This window comes from Xiphophorus maculatus, chromosome 4 (genome assembly GCF_002775205.1).
Source record: "Xiphophorus maculatus strain JP 163 A chromosome 4, X_maculatus-5.0-male, whole genome shotgun sequence".
In the NCBI taxonomy this organism is placed as follows: Eukaryota; Metazoa; Chordata; class Actinopteri; order Cyprinodontiformes; family Poeciliidae; genus Xiphophorus; species Xiphophorus maculatus.
Window position 1 is genome coordinate 2520118 of NC_036446.1, and position 25917 is coordinate 2546034.

The 25917-nt window shown below is 36.3% G+C and overlaps 1 protein-coding gene across 20 annotated transcripts in view; it reads left to right on the top strand.

Annotated features, from left to right (window-relative positions):
* Positions 1–25310, top strand: part of ppip5k1 (diphosphoinositol pentakisphosphate kinase 1) — a 62893-nt gene extending 37583 nt beyond the window's left edge. For 2 of the 20 annotated variants that reach the window (XM_023331852.1, XM_023331853.1), the window contains 6 exons: positions 12582–12644; positions 16210–16269; positions 18107–18289; positions 22417–22554; positions 22639–22740; positions 23630–25310. In XM_023331852.1, coding sequence (XP_023187620.1) covers positions 12582–12644; positions 16210–16269; positions 18107–18289; positions 22417–22554; positions 22639–22740; positions 23630–24186 — 1103 coding nt within the window. In that variant the 3' untranslated portion in view covers positions 24187–25310. The other 18 variants (XM_023331858.1, XM_023331859.1, XM_023331840.1 and 15 more) reach the window with 17 other exon arrangements.
* Positions 25311–25917: the final 607 nt, after the last annotated feature.

The window sequence follows — 25917 nt, forward strand, 5'->3', positions numbered from 1 at the left end:
GCTGTTAGGAACGTCATCCCCCCAGGGCCCGGCACTGGTGGTGGAGGTTGAAGAAGATTGCGGGCCTCAGGACCGGGCAAATGGAGGAGAAGGGGTGGTGGTGGGTTGACCTCGGCTGGAGAGCGAAGGACACGATGAATGAAGGTCCTTATCAGCTGGGACTTGGTCGATGATTGGACGTGACGTGGCTTGGTCCGGCGTTGATAGGTCGACGATTGTGGGCAGGTCGCTTCAATTAACGGGTCCCGGTGGGATAAAAAAGTCTTCCAGTTTGAATTTGCGCCTAGGCTTCATATGTTGATATTGCGCATAGATTTATGTGTATACACTCTTTATGTTGATATTTTTATTTTCTATGTAGTAGAACAGAGTGGAAAAGAGGAAACTAAGAAAAGTGAGAAAACTGAGGAGGATAACAAAGAGGAACCAGGTGAGAAAGTTGCCAGGTTGTTTCAGTTGAGGCAACAAAACGAATCATGAGATTTCGTGATGTGATTTTAAATTAATTTTAATTCATGTAACTTATCACACTCAACTCAATTTCAATTTTTTGAGCTTGATTTTCACTCATTAGTATGTAATCATCTTAATATTTATTGAGAATAAGACTCTATATTTATATCATATATAGATTTACATAAATGCAGTTTATTTGAATATTTTTTTGTTTTCTAACTAGTAGAACTCAGTAAAAGAGAGGAGGCCAAGAAAAGTGAGAAACATGAGAAAAGTGAGACAGATAAAACAGAGGAACCAGGTGAGAAAGTTGCAGGTTGTTTCAGTTGAGACAACAAAATGATTTTCATGTCAGGAAATTTCCTTAATGTGATTTTAAATTAAATTTGATTCAACTTGTCACATTCAGCTCGATTGTTTTAACTTGATTTTAACTCATTCCGATACATTGATTTCAATATTTACTCAGTATAAGGCTTAGTGTTGATATTTTTTGTTTTCTAACTAATAGAACAGAGTGGAAAAGAGGAAACTAAGAAAAGTGAGAAAAGTGAGACAGATAAAACAGAGGAACCAGGTGAGAAAGTTGCCAGGTTGTTTCAGTTGAGGCAACAAAACGAATCATGAGATTTCGTGATGTGATTTTAAATTAATTTTAATTCATGTAACTTATCACACTCAACTCAATTTCAATTTTTTGAGCTTGATTTTCACTCATTAATATGTAATCATCTTAATATTTGCTGAGAATAATTCTTTCTATTGCTGTTATTCATAGATTTATAAATACACTGTATTTTGGTATATTTTTGTTTTCTAACTAGTACAACTAGGGAAAAGAGAGGTGGCCAGGAAAAGTGAGAAACGTCAGAAAATTGAGGAGGATAAAAAAGAGGAACCAGGTGAGAAAGTTGCCAGGTTGTTTCAGTTGAGGCAACAAAATGATTTTCATGTCAGGAAATTTCTTTGTGATTTTAAATTAAATCTAATTCAACTTGTCACATTCAGCTCGATTGTTTTAACTTGATTTTATCTCAATCCGATACATTGATTTCAATATTTACTCAGTATAAGGCTTAGTGTTGATATTTTTATTTTCTATGTAGTAGAACAGAGTGGAAAAGAGGAAACTAAGAAAAGTGAGAAAACAAAGGAACCAGGTGAGAAAGTTGTCAGGTTCAGAATATTTGTTTAATATGATTTTAAATTAACTTTTATTAAACTTGACACTTTCAGCTCAATTTTTTGATCTCAATTTTCACTCATGCCTATGTAATCATCTCAATATTTATTGAGAATAAGACTATATTTATATCATATATAGATTTATGTAAATGCAGTTTATTTGAATATTTTTTTGTTTTCTAACTAGTAGAACTCAGTAAAAGAGAGGAGGCCAAGAAAAGTGAGAAACATGAGAAAAGTGAGACAGATAAAACAGAGGAACCAGGTGAGAAAGTTGCAGGTTGTTTCAGTTGAGGCAACAAAATGATTTTCATGTCAGGAAATTTCTTTGTGATTTAAATTAAATCTAATTCAACTTGTCACATTCAGCTCGATTGTTTTAACTTGATTTTATCTCACTCCGATACATTGATTTCAATATTTACTCAGTATAAGGCTTAGTGTTGATATTTTTATTTTCTATGTAGTAGAACAGAGTGGAAAAGAGGAAACTAAGAAAAGTGAGAAAACAGAGGAACCAGGTGAGAAAGTTGCCAGGTTGTTTCAGTTGAGGCAACAAAATGATTATCGAATCATGAGATTTCCTGATGTGATTTTAAATTAATTATAATTCATGTAACTTATCACACTCAACTCAATTTCAATTTTTTGAGCTTGATTTTCACTCATTAGTATGTAATCATCTTAATATTTGCTGAGAATAAGACTCTATATTTATATCATATATAGATTTTTATAAATGCAGTTTATTTTGATATTTTTTGTTTTCTAACTAGTAGAACTCAGTAAAAGAGAGGAGGCCAAGAAAAGTGAGAAACATGAGAAAAGTGAGACAGATAAAACAGAGGAACCAGGTGAGAAAGTTGCAGGTTGTTTCAGTTGAGACAACAAAATGATTTTCATGTCAGGAAATTTCCTTAATGTGATTTTAAATTAAATCTAATTCAACTTGTCACATTCAGCTCGATTGTTTTAACTTGATTTTAACTCACTCCGATACATTGATTTCAATATTTACTCAGTATAAGGCTTATTCAATCTGGAGAGACTCAGACGGAGATAAGAAGACAATTAGAAGAGTTTATTGACAAACAGAATTTAAAGTCTTTGGCGCTCGGGCCCCGGCTGGGGATAACGGTTATCGCAGCGTTAGCGACAGGCTTCAGATGAGCATCCCCGATGCTGTTAGGAACGTCATCCCCCCAGGGCCCGGCACTGGTGGTGGAGGTTGAAGAAGGGTGCGGGCCTCAGGACCGGGCAAATGGAGGAGAAGGGGTGGTGGTGGGTTGACCTCGGCTGGAGAGCGAAGGACACGATGAATGAAGGTCCTTATCAGCTGGGACTTGGTCGATGATTGGACGTGACGTGGCTTGGTCCGGCGTTGATAGGTCGACGATTGTGGGCAGGTCGCTTCAATTAACGGGTCCCGGTGGGATAAAAAAGTCTTCCAGTTTGAATTTGCGCCTAGGCTTCATATGTTGATATTGCGCATAGATTTATGTGTATACACTCTTTATGTTGATATTTTTATTTTCTATGTAGTAGAACAGAGTGGAAAAGAGGAAACTAAGAAAAATGAGAAAACTGAGGAGGGTAACAAAGAGGAACCAGGTGAGAAAGTTGCCAGGTTGTTTCAGTTGAGGCAACAAAACGAATCATGAGATTTCGTGATGTGATTTTAAATTAATTTTAATTCATGTAACTTATCACACTCAACTCAATTTCAATTTTTTGAGCTTGATTTTCACTCATTAGTATGTAATCATGTCAATATTTATTGGGAATAAGACTCTATATATCTTTTATAGATTTTTATAAATGCAGTTTATTTTGATATTTTTTGTTTTCTAACTAGTAGAACTCAGTAAAAGAGAGGAGGCCAAGAAAAGTGAGAAACATGAGAAAAGTGAGACAGATAAAACAGAGGAACCAGGTGAGAAAGTTGCAGGTTGTTTCAGTTGAAACAACAAAATGATTTTCATGTCAGGAAATTTCCTTAATGTGATTTTAAATTAAATTTGATTCAACTTGTCACATTCAGCTCGATTGTTTTAACTTGATTTTAACTCATTCCGATACATTGATTTCAATATTTACTCAGTATAAGGCTTAGTGTTGATATTTTTTGTTTTCTAACTAATAGAACAGAGTGGAAAAGAGGAAACTAAGAAAAGTGAGAAACATGAGAAAAGTGAGACAGATAAAACAGAGGAACCAGGTGAGAAAGTTGTCAGGTTCAGAATATTTGTTTAATATGATTTTAAATTAACTTTTATTAAACTTGACACTTTCAGCTCAATTTTTTGATCTCAATTTTCACTCATGCCTATGTAATCATCTCAATATTTATTGAGAATAAGACTATATTTATATCATATATAGATTTATGTAAATGCAGTTTATTTGAATATTTTTTTGTTTTCTAACTAGTAGAACTCAGTAAAAGAGAGGAGGCCAAGAAAAGTGAGAAACATGAGAAAAGTGAGACAGATAAAACAGAGGAACCAGGTGAGAAGGTTGCAGGTTGTTTCAGTTGAGGCAACAAAATGATTATCGAATCATGAGATTTCGTGATGTGATTTTAAATTAATTTTAATTCATGTAACTTATCACACTCAACTCAATTTCAATTTTTGAGCTTGATTTTCACTCATTAATATGTAATCATCTTAATATTTGCTGAGAATAATTCTTTCTATTGCTGTTATTCATAGATTTATAAATACACTGTATTTTGGTATATTTTTGTTTTCTAACTAGTACAACTAGGGAAAAGAGAGGTGGCCAGGAAAAGTGAGAAACGTCATAAAATTGAGGAGGATAAAAAAGAGGAACCAGGTGAGAAAGTTGCAGGTTGTTTCAGTTGAGGCAACAAAATGATTTTCATGTCAGGAAATTTCTTTGTGATTTAAATTAAATCTAATTCAACTTGTCACATTCAGCTCGATTGTTTTAACTTGATTTTATCTCAATCCGATACATTGATTTCAATATTTACTCAGTATAAGGCTTAGTGTTGATATTTTTATTTTCTATGTAGTAGAACAGAGTGGAAAAGAGGAAACTAAGAAAAGTGAGAAAACAGAGAAACCAGGTGAGAAAGTTGCCAGGTTGTTTCAGTTGAGGCAACAAAATGATTATCGAATCATGAGATTTCCTGATGTGATTTTAAATTAATTATAATTCATGTAACTTATCACACTCAACTCAATTTCAATTTTTTGAGCTTGATTTTCACTCATTAGTATGTAATCATCTTAATATTTATTGAGAATAAGACTCTATATTTATATCATATATAGATTTTTATAAATGCAGTTTATTTTGATATTTTTTGTTTTCTAACTAGTAGAACTCAGTAAAAGAGAGGAGGCCAAGAAAAGTGAGAAACATGAGAAAAGTGAGACAGATAAAACAGAGGAACCAGGTGAGAAAGTTGCAGGTTGTTTCAGTTGAGGCAACAAAATGATTTTCATGTCAGGAAATTTCCTTAATGTGATTTTAAATTAAATCTAATTCAACTTGTCACATTCAGCTCGATTGTTTTAACTTGATTTTATCTCACTCCGATACATTGATTTCAATATTTACTCAGTATAAGGCTTAGTGTTGATATTTTTTGTTTTCTAACTAATAGAACAGAGTGGAAAAGAGGAAACTAAGAAAAGTGAGAAAACAGAGGAACCAGGTGAGAAAGTTGCCAGGTTGTTTCAGTTGAGGCAACAAAATGATTATCGAATCATGAGATTTCCTGATGTGATTTTAAATTAATTTTAATTCATGTAACTTATCACACTCAACTCAATTTCAATTTTTTGAGCTTGATTTTCACTCATTAATATGTAATCATCTTAATATTTATTGAGAATAAGACTCTATATTTATATCATATATAGATTTATGTAAATGCAGTTTATTTGAATATTTTTTTGTTTTCTAACTAGTAGAACTCAGTAAAAGAGAGGAGGCCAAGAAAAGTGAGAAACATGAGAAAAGTGAGACAGATAAAACAGAGGAACCAGGTGAGAAAGTTGCAGGTTGTTTCAGTTGAGACAACAAAATGATTTTCATGTCAGGAAATTTCCTTAATGTGATTTTAAATTAAATCTAATTCAACTTGTCACATTCAGCTCGATTGTTTTAACTTGATTTTATCTCACTCCGATACATTGATTTCAATATTTACTCAGTATAAGGCTTAGTGTTGATATTTTTATTTTCTATGTAGTAGAACAGAGTGGAAAAGAGGAAACTAAGAAAAGTGAGAAAACAAAGGAACCAGGTGAGAAAGTTGTCAGGTTCAGAATATTTGTTTAATATGATTTTAAATGAACTTTTATTAAACTTGACACTTTCAGCTCAATTTTTTGATCTCAATTTTCACTCATGCCTATGTAATCATCTCAATATTTATTGAGAATAAGACTATATTTATATCATATATAGATTTATGTAAATGCAGTTTATTTGAATATTTTTTTGTTTTCTAACTAGTAGAACTCAGTAAAAGAGAGGAGGCCAAGAAAAGTGAGAAACATGAGAAAAGTGAGACAGATAAAACAGAGGAACCAGGTGAGAAAGTTGCAGGTTGTTTCAGTTGAGGCAACAAAATGATTATCGAATCATGAGATTTTGTGATGTGATTTTAAATTAATTTTAATTCATGTAACTTATCACACTCAACTCAATTTCAATTTTTGAGCTTGATTTTCACTCATTAGTATGTAATCATCTTAATATTTGCTGAGAATAATTCTTTCTATTGCTGTTATTCATAGATTTATAAATACACTGTATTTTGGTATATTTTTGTTTTCTAACTAGTACAACTAGGGAAAAGAGAGGTGGCCAGGAAAAGTGAGAAACGTCATAAAATTGAGGAGGATAAAAAAGAGGAACCAGGTGAGAAAGTTGCAGGTTGTTTCAGTTGAGGCAACAAAATGATTTTCATGTCAGGAAATTTCTTTGTGATTTAAATTAAATCTAATTCAACTTGTCACATTCAGCTCGATTGTTTTAACTTGATTTTATCTCAATCCGATACATTGATTTCAATATTTACTCAGTATAAGGCTTAGTGTTGATATTTTTATTTTCTATGTAGTAGAACAGAGTGGAAAAGAGGAAACTAAGAAAAGTGAGAAAACAGAGGAACCAGGTGAGAAAGTTGCCAGGTTGTTTCAGTTGAGGCAACAAAATGATTATCGAATCATGAGATTTCCTGATGTGATTTTAAATTAATTATAATTCATGTAACTTATCACACTCAACTCAATTTCAATTTTTTGAGCTTGATTTTCACTCATTAGTATGTAATCATCTTAATATTTGCTGAGAATAAGACTCTATATTTATATCATATATAGATTTTTATAAATGCAGTTTATTTTGATATTTTTTGTTTTCTAACTAGTAGAACTCAGTAAAAGAGAGGAGGCCAAGAAAAGTGAGAAACATGAGAAAAGTGAGACAGATAAAACAGAGGAACCAGGTGAGAAAGTTGCAGGTTGTTTCAGTTGAGACAACAAAATGATTTTCATGTCAGGAAATTTCCTTAATGTGATTTTAAATTAAATCTAATTCAACTTGTCACATTCAGCTCGATTGTTTTAACTTGATTTTAACTCACTCCGATACATTGATTTCAATATTTACTCAGTATAAGGCTTATTCAATCTGGAGAGACTCAGACGGAGATAAGAAGACAATTAGAAGAGTTTATTGACAAACAGAATTTAAAGTCTTTGGCGCTCGGGCCCCGGCTGGGGATAACGGTTATCGCAGCGTTAGCGACAGGCTTCAGATGAGCATCCCCGATGCTGTTAGGAACGTCATCCCCCCAGGGCCCGGCACTGGTGGTGGAGGTTGAAGAAGGGTGCGGGCCTCAGGACCGGGCAAATGGAGGAGAAGGGGTGGTGGTGGGTTGACCTCGGCTGGAGAGCGAAGGACACGATGAATGAAGGTCCTTATCAGCTGGGACTTGGTCGATGATTGGACGTGACGTGGCTTGGTCCGGCGTTGATAGGTCGACGATTGTGGGCAGGTCGCTTCAATTAACGGGTCCCGGTGGGATAAAAAAGTCTTCCAGTTTGAATTTGCGCCTAGGCTTCATATGTTGATATTGCGCATAGATTTATGTGTATACACTCTTTATGTTGATATTTTTATTTTCTATGTAGTAGAACAGAGTGGAAAAGAGGAAACTAAGAAAAGTGAGAAAACTGAGGAGGGTAACAAAGAGGAACCAGGTGAGAAAGTTGCAGGTTGTTTCAGTTGAGACAACAAAATGATTTTCATGTCAGGAAATTTCCTTAATGTGATTTTAAATTAAATCTAATTCAACTTGTCACATTCAGCTCGATTGTTTTAACTTGATTTTATCTCACTCCGATACATTGATTTCAATATTTACTCAGTATAAGGCTTAGTGTTGATATTTTTATTTTCTATGTAGTAGAACAGAGTGGAAAAGAGGAAACTAAGAAAAGTGAGAAAATTGAGGAGGATAAAACAAAGGATCCAGGTGAGAAAGTTGCCAGGTTGTTTCAGTTGAGGCAACAAAATGATTATTGAATCATGAGATTTCGTGATGTGATTTTAAATTAATTTTAATTCATGTAACTTATCACACTCAACTCAATTTCAATTTTTTGAGCTTGATTTTCACTCATTAGTATGTAATCATCTTAATATTTATTGAGAATAAGACTCTATATTTATATCAGTTATAGATTTATATAAATAGACTGTATTTTGATATTTTTTGTTTTCTAACTAGTAGAACTCAGTAAAAGAGAGGAGGCCAAGAAAAGTGAGAAACATGAGAAAAGTGAGACAGATAAAACAGAGGAACCAGGTGAGAAAGTTGCAGGTTGTTTCAGTTGAGGCAACAAAATGATTTTCATGTCAGGAAATTTCCTTAATGTGATTTTAAATTAAATCTAATTCAACTTGTCACATTCAGCTCGATTGTTTTAACTTGATTTTAACTCATTCCGATACATTGATTTCAATATTTACTCAGTATAAGGCTTAGTGTTGATATTTTGCATGGATTTATGTGTATACACTCTCTCTGTTGATATTTTTATTTTGTATCAAGTAGAACAGAGTGGAAAAGAGGAAACTAAGAAAAGTGAGACAGATAAAACAGAGGACTCAGGTGAGAAAGTTTCCAAATGAATAATTTTTATATCAGGAGAGTTTCATTGTTTTAACTTCAGTTTTTATTGTGAAATCCAGATTTAAAATGTATTGGTTGTTTATTAGCTTGTTTTCTTATGCTTTTTATGAAATCCAGTTATTAATTGCAGCATATTTTCTGATAATCAGAAGATGGTGGAAATGCTGAAGATGAAAATAGAAAGAAAGACAGTGCACCAGAAGATGAAGATCCTGGTGAGAAATAGAACAGTGACGACATTCTTGCCTGTCTGTATGTGGAGTTATTGTAGACATCATAGGAGATTATCAGTGTCCATATTGGAAGGATTTCTGAAATATTTGGGAGAGTGGAGGGCAGCAGAATATCCAGATGAGTCGTACATACACCACAGGTGAGAGACGGGTAAGAACAGGTAAATTAAATCATTCTTCTGCAAAGCAGTTACATGAATCCTACGCCACCAGGTGGCACTGTGGGCAAACCGGTTCAGTTTTTATTGTAAAGGCACTAAAATTACTTGGTTATTTTATATTTTCTGGGGTTTTTGTGCCTCTTATCATAACTTAAAATGCACTTGAAAGTTGTAGATTTTTTTTGACCTACCAAATGGAGTTAATTACTGCCAAGTGATGCCTATTAAGTTGTTCTTGTATGTTATTATCACCCTTATTGTAAGTAGTTGTAATACTTGTTATCTCTACAATTCATTTTTTAAATTAATGATGCGTCATTTGAAAGTTCAGGGTTCATACAGTTGTTTGAAAGCCTTGAAAATGCAATCAGGTGTTTTCAAGGTTTGGAAAGTGCTGGAAAAGTCTTTGGAGAGACTTCTCTATGAAGTCCTTGTTCCAGCTGTGCAGTTTTGTAAAAATCTAATGTTTGATTAAAACCCTACATTTTTTCAAAACATTATTTACAGTTGAAACCAGATATTTTCATGCACACAATAAATAGACACATTTTTTCTTGCTGTCTGAAGTTAAATCAGACTAAACCAAAATTTTCCATGCCTTTGTGACTCCCTATGCAAACTTACATCAACTTTTAAAATGTTTTTTATTCACTAGTCCATAAAATATTACATTCTTTTAGCATAAATGCTGTCAAGTAGCTTCTGATTTTAGAAAAACAGGAGTTTGGATAATATATTATGACTTTATTACAAGATAATACAATATTTTCATTTTTGATGATCGGAAAATATATAATTTCTTCTTTCTCATCTTATTCCCAAAGTTCTTACGATTTTTTGCAGCTTTGTCCAGTTCTTTTGGTCTTTTTCTTGTCAGAAATGTTTCCATCTCTTGTTAGAGGATCAAAGCAGTTTGATGAATCAGAAAATGAGCATCAGAAATAACATTTAGACCAACTAGAACATTTCTGAAGAAATTTAAACGAGGCCTGCCAAAGTGTGCCCGTCAGTTGGAACCCAATGTTCTGATGCTAAAGATTAGCATCAATTCTAAAGAAAGCTACAATGTAGTCAATAGCATGTGGAGAATCACAAGCATGTTGATTAACATGGACTTACTCCGTTTGGTATGCAAACCTTAGTGCAAAGCTAAAATTAGCCAAACTGCTAGTGTTAGCCTAAATGCTAGCAGTGGCATGTGGGACATCACTAGCATGCTGTCTTACTTGGAGACAGTAAGACTCCAAGTAAGACTGAATGGAGCTTACTTGCTCCATTCAGTATGCTAAACATAGCTAATAAATTAAAGAAATAGCTAAAATGCTTCTTTTGGACAAAGGCTAATATACCTCAATCACAGTAATAGCACAGATGAGTGAGGAGTGGTGTGTACTGAGCTCTGAAATGTTTGACTATGGGATGAAAATGAATGAATGGGAGCCTGGGGCTTTTATTTTGAAATCTTCTGTAAGCTTCATTTCAAAAAGCCATACAAATACTATGTGTACTATGTGGGTTATACCAGTCATATAAAATTCAAAACAGTAATTACATCCAGTTTAACATATTAAGGCTTTTATTTTGAAGGGTATCTGTGGGTTTTATTTTGAAAGTACATTGAGGCTGTCAATTTAAGGACATATTACTTCCTTTGGTCTTCTGCCATTTTGCCTGTTCTAAGTGTTCCGCTAAGATGGCGGCTCTGTAGTTCTGACCTTCAGCTCCGCCCTCCCCAGTGTTCTGTTGCTATGGTAACCAATCCTCTGAAAACTGTCATGTGTGAGTGAGACACAGAGGGACAGACAGGATTCAGTTAATCTCTCTTTCTGACACAAAACAGTTAGAATTTGTTTTGATTTGAATTTGGCTCGTTTTTCGCTAATTACGTCGCCATGGTTACTCGAAATGTGGGACTGTGCCGAGTCACTAACGTTTGCCCGTTTGCTTGATCTTCTTCATCCCTGAACAAACATCTCTGATGTTGTTCCTCTGCACTTTTTTCTCTAGATTCTTCTCTTTGCTGTCGCTAATCTTAACTTTGATTAAGATTAGGATTCTGTATAATCCTGAATAACTAATTTCTTTTATTTGGCAGTTCCTTTAGCTCACTGGTGACCCAGGTTTTATTATTATCTCAGTGTTTTGGTGGGGATGTTGTCACAGAAGTTTATAGGGTCCGTCACACACTCGGTTGTATTATTAAACTTTATTCTCATAAATTTGGCTTCTTTTATACGATAATAATTTCGTATTATTATGATTTTCTTTCACGGTGGTGCGACTTTCCGTAATATTGTGACTTTAATTATGTTTCTTTTTTTTTCATATTATTTCTACAGTATTCTTATAATATGACTTTATGTTGTATGACTTTATTCTTAAATTAATATGATTTTTTTTCTCATAATGTTTTGACTTACTGTCATACAAGTTTATTCAGATATTATAACTTAATTTTCCTGACTTTTTTCTCACAATATTGTGATTATTGTTTCTTATATTTTCTTGCAATATTATAACTTTTCTTGCAATATAACTTTATTTTCATCTTCTTTTTTTTTTTTTTTTACCATGGCTCTAATGCTCTTGTATTCCTTTAAATTTGGTCTTGATCAGTTGTTCTCCAGGCTTTTTGGAGTCTGGATCTTTAGATTTAAACCTGACATATTGCCCAGCCCAACACTTTCCACCATCTTCCTCCACTTACAGACTCCATTTGTGCATGTATTTATCAGACATGCTTCAAAAGAGGAGAAAACGTAAAGATCCAAATAAATTCCCATTAAAACCAACCATTTGCTGAGTTGTGACTGCAGTGCTGCGGTTGTCCAGTAGGTGTCAGCGTGGGACTGTGCCGACTCGCCTCCATCCTCCTGATTGTCTCACCGTTGGTCTTTGTCATCCATCTTGTTGCACCTCGTTTTCAGGAATGGAAGGAATCAAACTAATTCAGCCTGCTCTTCCACATTTTAAAGAGTTAGTGCTTGTTTTTCTGTAGCAACTTGGTCAGAATACCTGAGTGTTGTCGTTTGGCTTTAACTGTGTGAAGGAAAGCCGAGGCTTGAATTTTCTTTACTTTTTCGTTATTTATTCTTTGAGTTTTAATGGTTTCATGTCACTTCCTCATCTGAAGATGTTCCACTGACAGCCATGAGCAAAACATCTTCAAACATTTTGCATGTTTTACCTGAAACCAGGACATCCTTCTGATTCTCGAACCACTCATTCGTTTAGGTTCATTTACTTTTCCCCAAGCACATTAGGAAAGCCCAGGGAATTGCACAACATGATACATGTGAGCTGTTTTGGTTCATGGTGACTCTAGTGATTTTTTTATTTATTTTATTTTTTTTATTTCCTCAGAGTTGTTGTCTATGCCGGCAGTAAAACGATTTTCTGTGTCGTTTGCAAAGCATCCGACTAATGGTACGTCTGCTTCTTTCAAGTATTTCTCCACTGCACCTCCCTTTGTCTCGCATGCTTTCAAACTTTTAGTTTTTTTCTACTTTGGATAATTCTTTTTTTTATTCCACATGGGCCTCCAGCATTTTCAGGTTTCCGTTAGTTTGTTGTTTTTCTACCAAATTTTTCTTTAATTCATCCGCTTTGGACTCTTATTTTTCTAACACTGACATTCTCTGTCTAACCAGGGTTCCCACTAATCCTTCATTTTAAGCCTTATGAACAAACGTTGGGAATGTCAACATATTTTCCAAAGATTGTTACAGAAGAATTTTAATATAACTGGTAACATTTTCCTAACCGTCTATTCCATGCCATGCAGAAATCATCCTGTTGCTCATTCTTGCTCTAACTGGGAATGTTTTTCCCGCCTAGTTGTTGTTAGTTCCTTGTTATGGTTTCCCATGGTTCCTGAGGCATGAACCAGGATTATTTAAGGTGTTGTCACACCTGATAATCAATCAACTCAGTTTTATTAGGAACCAGCGTTGCAACATTTATTATATTTCCAGCTGCTGTGGTTCTCTTTCTCTCTGCTCTGAGCCAAAACAATCAAACTACTTGAGCAACCTGTTCCTTTCCTGGCCTGTGGGGGCGCTGCACCAAGAACCATTGAAGGAAACGACACAAAAACCTCTGAAGAAGACACTGAATCCAACTTCCTTCTTCAGGAAATGTAAACAAAAATGGAGTGGTGTCAGATTTTAGCAGTTGGATGATTTCTATTTTGTCTTTGGCTTAATATCACGAGTCATTTCTCCCACTAGCGGTAGCGTAGTGCATTTGTTTTGGTTGTATTTACCCAGAATGCCCTGCGCTGTAGTCTGCCTCCTACTTTTGAAACAGTCTCCGGACCGCTTGGTGTTCACATTTGCACCAGAGTTCACTTCAATCAAACCTAGTCCGAGGTTTGAATTTGAATGCGCATCAGAGTTCGCATTCAAACAAATTGGACTTTCTAATCAAACAAACCGGGGTTTGATTAAAGTTACTGAACTGGGCTGGTGTGAATGCACTCTTAATGTGTTTTCTGTTGGACTAAAGCAAATAAATAATGGAATAAGGTATGCTTTTTAAGGGGGAGGCCAATTAATTAAAGCAGAATTAGGTTTTCTATATGATGGAAATAAGCCGTTTGTTTTATAAAGTTTGGAGGTGACGTTTGCTGTGAACAGGTGCTGAAATACATTTAATCCCCCTGAAATGTAACATATTTTGACTTCAAACTAAACACTAATAGTTTTTACAGAACTCTACTTTACAGAAGATTGTTATATCGCCACAAAAATGTATAAATATAGAAAAACTAACACGCATGCTTTGCAAGACACAGAGTTTTGTGCTACTTTTGCCGCTTTGCTTTCCAAAGTGTTGATTTTTGACTACAGTAATAATCGTTATTTGAAGATGCCTTTCAAGTTCATTTTTGACTGATGCAAAATTTGAACTGCAAACTCTAGCAGTTTGTTGTGCATCCATGTGAAAACAGGAAATCTCATGGGTGAACATGTGCAAGGTTAGGATGAACAGCGACCAAGATGTTGTCATTTTTGGAGATTTTTAGCCTAGCATTGCTTTAGCCATGCTCAGGATGCTTTTTTTTTTAAATTTTATGTTATTACAACAGTATCACCCCTAGTGGTGCAGCTTCGATGTTGCATGCATGTCAAGGCATTTAGTAGAGCATATAATAGGCTGCTCAGCTAAAAATCAGCTAACATTATCATTAGTTTATTAAAAATTTAACTCAACCTCTGAAAAGGGCAAAATACTTAAATATTTAGCCACTTCTTGTTATTGGCAAGTGAATTTGCATATTAGTTAAATATCTAGCTCTGAACTAAATATTAGCTTCAAACTAAATGTTTAGTTAATTAGAAAAATATTTAGTTTAGAGCTAAATGTTTAGCTTCAGATCTAAATATTTAGTTGACATAGAAAGTCACTTGCCAATAACTGGAAGTTGACTGCCACCATAAAAGGCGGTTTTATTTTGGTAGTCCACTTTCGGTTATTGGCAAGTAAATTGGGATATTAGCTAAACATTAGGTTGAAGCCAAATATTTAGCTTGCTAATTAAATATTTAGTTTGATATTTATTCAATTCAAAAATACTTTATTGATCCCAAAGGGAAATTACATGTTGTTGTAACTCATATTAATTTAAACAAATTCTTCAACTAAATATGTAAATAACTAAATGAATAGCAAGCTTAAAATATGACTTTCCAAAATTAACCCCCATTTTTTTCCTCTTATGACGGGCTAAATAGACCGAGACGTTGCTGTCATGTCATTTTGTACAGCAAATTTTGGCATTTGAAGAAAATTATAATTTTTCTTACAGCTTTAGTGTGACTTTTTCTTCACTTTCTGTCTTTTGAAAACACATTTCATAACATTTTTATTTAGTCTTGACACAGAATAAAATATGCAGTAACTTTAATGTATTGGTGTGAATGGAAATAAAAGCCAGTTTAAGAATTTTAAGCATGACTATCTTCTCCATTTTAGCTCTGGTAAAATCTTATAAAAATATGTAAAACAAATACAATTTGAATATTTTTTCACAGTTTCCATGATTTTAAATCACAGTTGTTACTCATGACCCTCAGGTGGGAACCCTGTTTTTCATCCTGCATACACCTGATCTGTTACCATCGCCTGATCAGTCATTGTTCAGCAGCGTGCGTCTGTGTGTGTTTGCATGTAATTACATTGAACACACACTTGTCTCCATTAGGCCTGTCGCAATAAGCAATAAGTCAATTAATTGCATGATCTATTAAAATGAACTCAATAATTTCCATTGACATAATTTATTGTATTTCTCTATCTGTCAAAAACTGGATGATAAAAGTTTTCAGTCTGCTGCTTTGGCCTCAACTAAACCTTTTTAAAAGATTAGTTTTGTATACAGAGATATTATAAGTCATTTAATTTGATGTTTTTGTTTATTTATGTTGGACATTTAAAGAGTTTTTCAGTTTCAGTGAGTTTATTGATCTTTAAGAATATGTTCTTACATTTTTATTATGCCACTAACATTATATTACTTGAAAATGGACTCAGAACTACGATATTATCGTTTATTGCAATAACTTGTGGGACAATTTATCGTCCAGCAGAATTTATTGTGACAGGCCTAGTTGCCATGACGATTTAAAGCAACATGCCATTATTTAACCCTTCTCCTCTGCTCTCTGTCCTTTTTCTCTGCCCAGACCGGTTGAATCTGTAATCCTCAGACAGGGGAAGGGTTAAAGGTCAACCCGTTTGCTCTTCTCATGCTTCTCTGTGTCGTTGCTTTGGGAAAATCCAGATTTAGAGCAGAGTGCAACTATGCCCTCTTATTCATGCTCCACTTGGTAATTTCTTGGTTCCGCTCGACGGGTTGGGGACTGTTGTTCGTTATTAGACAAAGTAATTGCTGTATTTTGTTTTTGGTGGTTTTGTCAGTTGTTTAGTCCCTCTGCAGCTGATAAACCCTGAAATTGTCCTGTTGTCACTGACGTGTCATTCACTGCAGGGACACAAGACGACTCGTCCACCGTCGCATCGTCTGCGTCCCCCTTGTGCAGTTGGACAGGTACAGCCCTGACCGGTTCTGCTGCTGGTTTGTTCTGGTATTAACACGTTCACGGGTCGTGTGTCATTAACCGGGTGGCGTCAGGCAATCTGTTGATGTTTTAACAACCCTGGGGGAAGTTTGGGCTTCACTGGTTCCCGTAGCTGCTGCTGCGTCTCTTGCTCCTTCGCGGTTCTCGTTGTCCGTCGTCGGGTCGCTCGGTTCTGTCCAGAGGCTGCAGAGGAGCAACGTGTCGTTTGTGTGCCTTGCCTTCAGCTTCACTGACACGCTGGGGACTTCCCGGATGATTTGCTGCTTCTTCTGATTGTTGGCTGTTGCTGCCGTTGATGAGAGCACATCCCTCACACACATGGTGCACCACACTAAGGTTGGGCGATGTGCAACGCTTTTCCAACCGATACCCGTCCGTACAACAAATGACAATGGCCGATATGTTCACACAAAAGACATTTGGACTTTTTATTTGTTTATTTGGATGGAACAATTTAAATGGACACAAAAGTCCAAAAATTTGTCAAATAGTTGCCAAAAACTACAACAGTTTCATCTGGATAAAAGATGAGAGCCATAAGTTGCAACCAAAGTGGTTCGGCGCTTACGCATTTTCAGCAAAGGACTCAAATAGGGATGCACCGAGCCACTTTTTTCACTTCTGATTCCAATACGTTTCTGATTTGATCTTTGGACTTTTTTATTTGGGTGGAACACTTTAAACATACAAAAGTGTATCAAGGTATAAACAACATAAGCAAGGCTTCTCTTCTCCAATACTGATTTGGAAGTGAAAAGTGAATACTGATTTAAAAAGTTTTGTGCTGAATTATAAATTTATGTGATAACTGAACCAGTGCAGCAGTTTTAAACACACCAACAGCTTCACAAGGCTGGTCAAACAGGTAAAAGCAACTTTAATTTGTTCAGTCAGTGCAATTAAGAGTAGAACAGCCAATGTAAAATAAAAACAAAGAATGGCGCTACTCAGAGCACGGAGCATAGAATTAGACTGCATAGATCCACCCTCATGGATCAGGCACATTGTCACAATTCCCAATCTAGATTTTTTTTTTTTCAATATTGAGACATAATCACCAGATGCTGCAGCTCCATCGACCAGCTCTGAAAAGCTTTTTACCAGCAGAAATACGACTAAATGCTGTTAAACAGGGTTACAAACTGTTTAACATAATTAAAAATGGTCAAAAACGATTAAATACCATCAAACACTGTTAAATGGAAAATGCATTAAAATTGTTTGATTTTACAAATAAGCGCATTTTCTGAACTCGTCTTCAGCACCGCCTGGTAAAATTAACCACCTGCACGTCGGTAAATCCAAGAGACGTAAACATGATTGTTTTTCTTATTAAAGCATTTCTGAGCTTTCTCCAGAAGAAATAGTTTTTTCCTTTTTTCTTTTTCTAATTCTGTCTAACCGATTCAGACCAAAAACAACCAATCACAGCGAGGAGGTGGGTCCTAGTGATGTCAATCACAATCTTTTGTTGCGCTGCTCATTCTCCCAACCCTTCGCCCCGTTGCTCTCTGCTACGCTGCAGCTAGCACGGACGCTGACGGCGGATAAATGGTTCTTTAACGGTGAGTTGTTTCCTGCCAGTAGCACATTTAGCAGCGCGTACATGCAATCGGCGCATCCCTAAAAACATGCAGTGTATTCACGGCTGCTTCCCGTGGATAAATTCGCCCAACCTTACGCACGCCTCCTTCCTCCTGTCTCATCTGTCGTACCTCAGACCTTCTCTCCCCCTCAGCATCAAACCTTGTGTGTCCTCTGTTCCCCCCACTGCTCTGTCCACTCGCTCTCCCTCTTCTTCCTCAGAGTCCGTGGAGGAACACCATGTGGCCCAGTTGTTGAGGTTTTTATCCACCGACCTCAGCTCGGGCCGCCGCCAGCTCTCTCTGGACCACGCTCTGGCCCACCACCTCCACCAGTGCTCCTACCACCTGCGCCTCTTCCGAAACTGGCTCATCTCCGGCCAGGACCCCCTAGAGTGCCTCCACGGTCAGCCCCAGGCCCCGCCCTCCTCCTGCTCCCCCAGCCTCTGATTAACCTCTGGTTTCGTTGGGACTGTGCTTGCTCTGTGGTTGACCCCTGTTGCTTCGCCTCCTGGTGTTTCTGCATGCCTGCCTGTTTCTGCTGCTGGCTGCGGCGGCCTGAGCCGCAAGTCTCAGCAACTTCAACTCTGCTGCCATGTTACCACACAAATTACTGATTTTACTATAATCGCCTTGAAAATACGGACGTATGAATTATTTCTCAAAATAAGGAAACTTTACAACCATCTTATGCTTCATAAATATCAAATATGCAGAAATTTCCATCGGAGGATTAAAAATTCCTTAAATATTTTCACTCAAACATGACTATAAAAATATATATTATTTTATATTAAAAAGTTATACTTTGTTATATTGACATTATATCAAATTATGTAATATTAAACTGTTAAATTATGTTGAATGATATTATATTTAATAAAATTATCTTTTAAAAAATAGTTTGATCCAAACATGACTATAAACATATATATTATGTTAAATTATATGATATTAAACTGTTATATTAGGTTATATTTTATTATTTTATCTTTTATTATAGGAATTTATATCAAATTATGTTATATTAAAATGTTCAATTATATTATTACATTGTTATATGACATTATTTTATATACATTTTTTATATTATATTAAATTATATTATATCAAATTATTTTATATTAAAATGTTAAATTACATTATGTGAAATTATAAATTATGTTCAGTTATATTAGGTTGAATTGTGATATTAATTTGTACTTTATAAAGTTATTATATTAAATTATACTGCTATATATTATATTTTTATTACATTTTGTAAAACTGAGATTATATATTTGTTATATTTTGTTGTTATATGACAACTGAGTAGACAGTTGTTACATACTTCAAATTATATTAATATATAAAGTTTTGTTATATTAAATTATTAAATTTTATTATATTAAATTGTTATATTAAATTATATTTACAAAATGTTATATTATGTTAAAATATATTGAATTTTACATTTATTCTACATGATATTAAATTATGTTAAATTGCATTATAGTATATAATATAAAATTATTTTATATTTTAAAAGATACTTTTATATTATTAACATACTGTTTTAAGCCATGTTCTATTAAATTGTTATGCCAGATTATATTTTTTTAGCTTATATAAATTCCAAATATGCAAATTTTTCCTCCGGTGGTTACAATTACCTTAAATATTATTAGAATTATAGTTTTTATCAAAATATGACCATTAAGAATAATATATAATTTAACATTAAATAAAGTAGAAAAAGCACAAACAAGCTAATTTAATAGAAATAAATGTTTAATCAATTGTTGTACTTGGATTTATTTAGATTTAATCCGCTACATTCAGGTTGATTTATTTATAAAATGTAATTTAACAAGGATTAAATTACGTGGATTATGTTTGCAGTGCAACCAAACCGTGACAAACTCATTGTCTAAAATATTAACCATTTGACTGGAATATTCAAATGTTCCTCAAATTGCATCTAAAACCATCTTTAAAAACAGAAAAAATATTTATTCCTCCAGATTTCCATGATTGTTTTCAGGTTTTTAAAGGTTTTCTTTGTACTTTATTTACTTATTTCTGTTGAAGCACCAGACAGATTTTTTTAATCTGTGTAACTGAAACCAAAGAATCGTTCAAGGATGCAGAAACTTGTAAAAGTATTCACACCCTTTGATTATTTTTCACATTGTGTGACCTTTCAGCCAGACATTTGGGTGGATTTTGTAGAAAGTGGAAGATTTTCTTTCTAAATAAAAACCTTAGAAGTTTGATGTGCATTTATACGTAGCCCCCATTATTCTGATACGCATAAATAAAACCCAGAGAAGCCTGTGAGTCTCTGTATAAAACCAGAGATGTTCACTGTGGTTTATTGTCCTTCCTTATTCTGGGTTTTTATGTTGACTGCGGATCCAAACAAATTCTGGAGCGGTTTCATTTATGGTGTGCTAGCTGTACGCTGAGTTTGAGCCAAATGGCTTTCCGTATGTGTTGCATTGTGGGATGCAGTAAAATAAACTTTGTAAAATAAAATAAGTTTAAAGCAGGGTTTGGACAACAAGATCCCCTTTTTCTTTTTAATTCACTTAATTAGTATTATGCATTGCTTTGTTTTGATTTGTTTCCTTGTTGCAACGTGACAAAATGCGAAAATCTTCAATGGGAATGAATACTTTTATGACCATCTGTAAGGAGCCTCCTAACCTCCAGGATTAGTCCAGGTTTCTCCTGACTCATGCAGGAAGGCGTGTGATTCTCACAAATAGCCATTTCTTCATCTCAACATTTCGCCATCTGGGCTTTTCTCTGATATAATTTCTTCCAAATATTGTTGATTTTGATTGATGTGTTGGCTTTACAGAAATTACTTGTTTTACCCAAAACCAGTAATGGGCGCCGCTAACTAACATAATAGAGCTAAACTCTAAAGCATTTTTCATAGATGTTCGCTCTGCTAATGCTGAAGCACTACACCAACACTGTATTTGACTTAAACTAACACTATAGCACAATATATACACAGTATCAAAAGCTAATGCTGAAGCGCTACACCAATTTAGCAGAAGCTAACGTTAAAGCACTATATATTGTATTTAAGCTAATGCTAAAGCACTATAGCAACACACTAGTGGATGCTAAACCTAAAGAGCTACACCAACATGGTATTTACTAGATGCTATTGCCAAAATTACACCAATATTGTATTTAGTGGTAGCTAATGCTACTGCGTTAACTTCAGTTCCTTATATACTGTATTTATGTTTCTCTATCGTCTCTGTTTTGTTTTTATTCTTGTGTAGTACTATTTTTCCCCAAATCACTTTTTAACTAAAGTGATTTGGGGAAAAGAGGAAACGGAAATGATGTGTAAACAGTATACACCCACTTCAAAATAAGAGCATGGATATAAACATCTGACTATTTGGTCAATAACCAAAACTTCAACACAAACGTCAAACATTATTCAACTGAAAGTTTACAAAACATCCAAGTAAATTAGCGCTTGAGAATTTATTTATGCACAGGAAGAAAAGCGCACTAAACGTTTTCAAAGTGAACTAAAGCGCAAATCAAATAATTAGTTCAGCTATTAGCGCATTAGTAGAAGATAGCTGAATAGCAGACAGCAGGAATACCGATCTAACATTGGAACTAACATAACAAAATGACCAACATTCAGGTCTAAACAAGCTTAATAAATGAACAGAAACTGTGTCTTTATATCAAAGCAGCCTGATGAACTAAAACAATCAACTTGCAGATTCGAATTGGACCCAAACCTGGAGTATTTGTTCCTAATTTCAGTTTTATTTGGAGCATTTTGGTACTTTTTCACTAAAACTTTTATTTACTGAGTTTATTTTCCTCATAATGTTGAATTTTAAGCAACATAAAGAGAAGGTGGAGCGTAAAAATCGTCTATTGTGAGCATGTTGGTACACAGTGCGCAGCGTCATACTGCAGCGGGTTGTGCTTTACGGATGTAAACATGCCTGAATGACGGCGCACGAGTCTGCAAGTTTCCGGTCCGGATTCGGTCAGGAACCGGACCTACAGCTCGGCGCGTTGGTTCCTCTGTCCTGTCCCTAACCAGCATGCGACTCCTGCTTGTTTGCTGTCTCTGTGGCGAACACCGGCCTAGTTAAAGCACCGTCCTCTCAGGTTGTTCCAGCTGCGGTTTGATGAACGGCTCTGGTTGTGAACTAACCAGCTTGGGGAGCGTGTTGTCGCAGGAACAGGGACTCATACAAACGGTGGATGTTTATGTTTTTTTGGTTGGGGCGGTTTCTGCTTGCTTTTGCAAACATATGGAGACCTGTTAGCTGTGTCCCGTTTTCTGGGCGTTCAGCATGGTTTTTTTGCAACTTGCCTGTGTGGAAACAAACGGAACGGGACGGCTGGAGGTCGCAGACCGCTAGACAGGTTCCCGCAGCACCGTGTTGGGGGGTTTTGGGTGGGAGCCTTTTGGTGATGGACGTCACCGTTTTCCTGCGGTGTCGGGGTTTAAGCTGATGCGCCCGCGGGTGCCATGTGTCTCCTGTGCCGCAGGCTTCGAAGGATGCTCCATGGTGCCCTCCATCTACCCGCTGGAGACGCTGCACAACTCGCTGTCACTCAGGCAGGTCAACGAGTTCCTCACCAGAGTCTGCGAGAGCGCCGGGGATACGCACACCAGGACCTCCAGAGGTCAGGAAACCTCGCTGTTCTTTTCCAAAACGGTAGCAGTAACTTCCTTAAGTTTAATTTGCTCCCTGTGTTTCCGCCCCGCAGCTCTGTCGGCCATGTTGGGCGCTCACAATCAGCCAGACATCCCTCAGAGGATCCTGACGACCTCCATGTCGCTCAAATCTCGCTCCGACAGACCTCCGTGGTGTGAGTATCACCGCCTCCTTCAGAACCATTTTCAATGTGTTTATTTTGTATCACATAAAATGATCTTTTACAACAAACACTTCAGTCTCCACCAATCAGACTGTTCTGGCCGGTTTCTGATACCAGTTTTAGCTTATTACAAATTCTCTTAAAGGTGATCTACTGTGCTTCATTGAACAGGTTATACAAAACATGTTCATTACATTTTTTTGACAAAATCATTCTTAGATAATGAGATTTTAGTCTGCTCAGTCCTGCCTATTTTGAGCTTTTTTAGGGCTTCTGCCACTTTAAATCCTAATAAGCTGCTTCTGGCCACGCCCCCAAACGGTTTGGTTGGTTTGACGCAGCGCAAAATAAACAGCACATGTGTTTCCAAAGAGAGAAGTAAACCTTTTAGTTTGAGTATGACTCAGGTGTTTTGCTTAAAGGGGCGGTATCATGTAAAATGTACCTTTTTTAAAAATCTTTTCATCATGTCTTAATGTTATTCCCTCATCAAAAACAGACTTGGAATGTTGCTTTGATTCTTTTATGCATGTTTGATAAATCCTTTAATCTCCATGGCAACAATGTGTAAAACGCCTGGATGGACCTAGCCCCGCCTTCGAGGACAAAGTTCCTCCCCCACTCAGCTCCTTCAGACTAGCCAGCAGCAACTGGCAAACACTGAGGAGCTACTTCTCTGGTAAAAATGTTAAAGGTTTAATAGAGGAGCCATGTTGTAATGACCAGAAACAGCAGGAGTTTTTTAAAGAGACAGAGACTCAACATTTTTTTACCAACTGATCATAGCTTCTTGATTATGTTATAAAATGGAAACTATGTGCCTGGTGAACAGATGATGCCGCCCCTTTAAACAGGTTTTCTGTCATTTCCGTCCCCGCAGACAGCAGCGGTCCGTCCAGCACGGTTTCCAGCGCCGGCCCGTCCTCCCCCACCACGGCCGACACTTCACCGCGGTTCAGCTTCAGCGACAAGGTTTCGCTCACCCCGCAGAGCAGCGAGGAAACCCACTCCTCCCAAAACGCCTCCGCCCAGCCGCTGCCCGCCGAAGTCCCGCTGACTCCAAACAACTCCCCAGAGGAAGAACCCGAACCCGACAAGCAGCCCGACGACCCAGAACCGGCGGCGGACAGACAGGAGGCGTCCTGCGACGCTCTAGAGCCAGTCCCGGAGCAGGGGCCGGCCTGCGTGGCGCTGGCGGAGCTGAGTCTGGGCCGCATGGAGAGCTACTGCCTGCCCGGGTCGCTGCCGGTGCTGCTGGAGCTGAGGGAGAGCAGCAGCGAGGCCGGGTCCAGCTCGCAGACGCCCCAGTCCCCTGAGGGGCCCGACGAGTTCTTCGACACGCAGGAGTCCGTGGAGCTGTGGACGGACAGTCCCGAAAACGCCCCGCAGCCCGACACCGCCCAGGACCCAGAGCCAGCTCAGCCGGTGGAGCAGTGAACTGGCCGGTCCAGTCCGACCGGGTTTTTAATCTAAGCTCATCTGTTACTTACTGACAGCAGCCATTAGGTGAAAAACCGAGCAGAGAGTCTTAATAGCTGGGAGAATATAATAAATACTACATTTTAATTTGGTTTGGAAGTAGAAACACTTGTATGTGACCAGCTGAGCAGATCTCTGGCGTTTAAGCATTTTACTGCCGCTGTCTGTCCTACACTGCAAAAACACAAAATACTAAGCATTTTTGGTTGAGTTTCTAATGCAAACATCGTAATACTTGAAATAGGAAAAAACTAATTTACAAACAACTTTTCAGCAAGAAATAAGATGTTTTAGGTAAACATTTTTTTATATTGATCTTAAAAAGTATTACTACGATTGGCAAATTATTTCACTTATAACAAAACATTTTCCCATGTCAAAAGTTAAATAATCTGCCAGAGGAACAAGTACCTTTTTGTCAATATTAAGGAATTATTGACTTAAACCAACTGCTATATTTTGCTGAAAATGTGTTTGTAAGTTAGTTTTATATTAAGATTTTTGGTCTAGAAAGTAAACCACAAGTTCTTGGTAATATTCTGTGTTTTTGCAGTGAATTCTCACTGAGTTTTGTTTTTCGTCAGAGTTGCTGAGAATGTTTGTAATCTGTAAGAAAACTGAACCATCCTCAGTGCTAATGGGGTTTTTTCAGTGTGCACCGCTGATCGCCAAAGTCCTTAACCCTCAGTGAAGATTTAATTTAGAGAAAAACACAGATTTATTTTAAAAAAGAAATAAAATATTTTTAAGAACCTGCACATTAGATATTTAACTGTATAACATATTCATGGCTTTGGGTGTGTGTGTATTTTTGTTAAAAACACATTCAAGCCTCATTTTATCACTGAACAAAAAGGAGGGCATTTTACATTCATTGTGCTTTTTATTGTGAGCAGCGATGTAGCACAAAGAGGCATGCTAGCTTCCGCAGCGCTGTGTGCTGTCCTGGTACATTTCAATGAACTGTAGAAAATTAAACTGTGAGTCTGCGATCTTACTGTGTGTACAGATAAAACACGACATCAATGTGATTGGTGTCAAATTTCTGGTCAGTTGACTCAAATAAACATTTTGGACTTATCTCCAGTTGCAAACATTCTGTTATTTTAAAATTGTGTTCTTTTTATTGCTAAATAATTTAAACAATCCTCTTTCCTGGTTAACTTATTCCAAACCTGTTCACTGGTTAAGAAAAACACATTTACAAAATAGTAATTTACAAATACTGGAGGCAATTTCACTTAAAATTAAAAGATGTCAAATTAAAAGAGGCTGTCTACCAATTATGCTATTTAATTAATTTTTCAGCCAAAACTAAATAAATGGTTCTCCATAAAGTTGGGCGGGTTTTACACTGGAAACTCAGTTACTGTTGCAGTGAGTAACTTGGCGCAACTTTGGTTAATTTATGCGTCATCCTGGATTATAGAAAATGGCGTCGTTTCAACGTGAGGTGAGCAGAATTCTGACATTCATCCTCTCTGGAGCCCAGATTAATGATCAGTATTTTCTGATCTCCCAAGACGGCCAGACTAAATGATTGATAACTTGTTAATCTGCCTGAAATCATCTCTGTTGACTGCAGTGACACAGAAAGGCAAGAAGGGGGAGACATTCATTTCAGTAAATGACATTTTTATTTGTCTTCAACACACTTTTATCCCTCCCAACAATAAATCTGACTTCTAT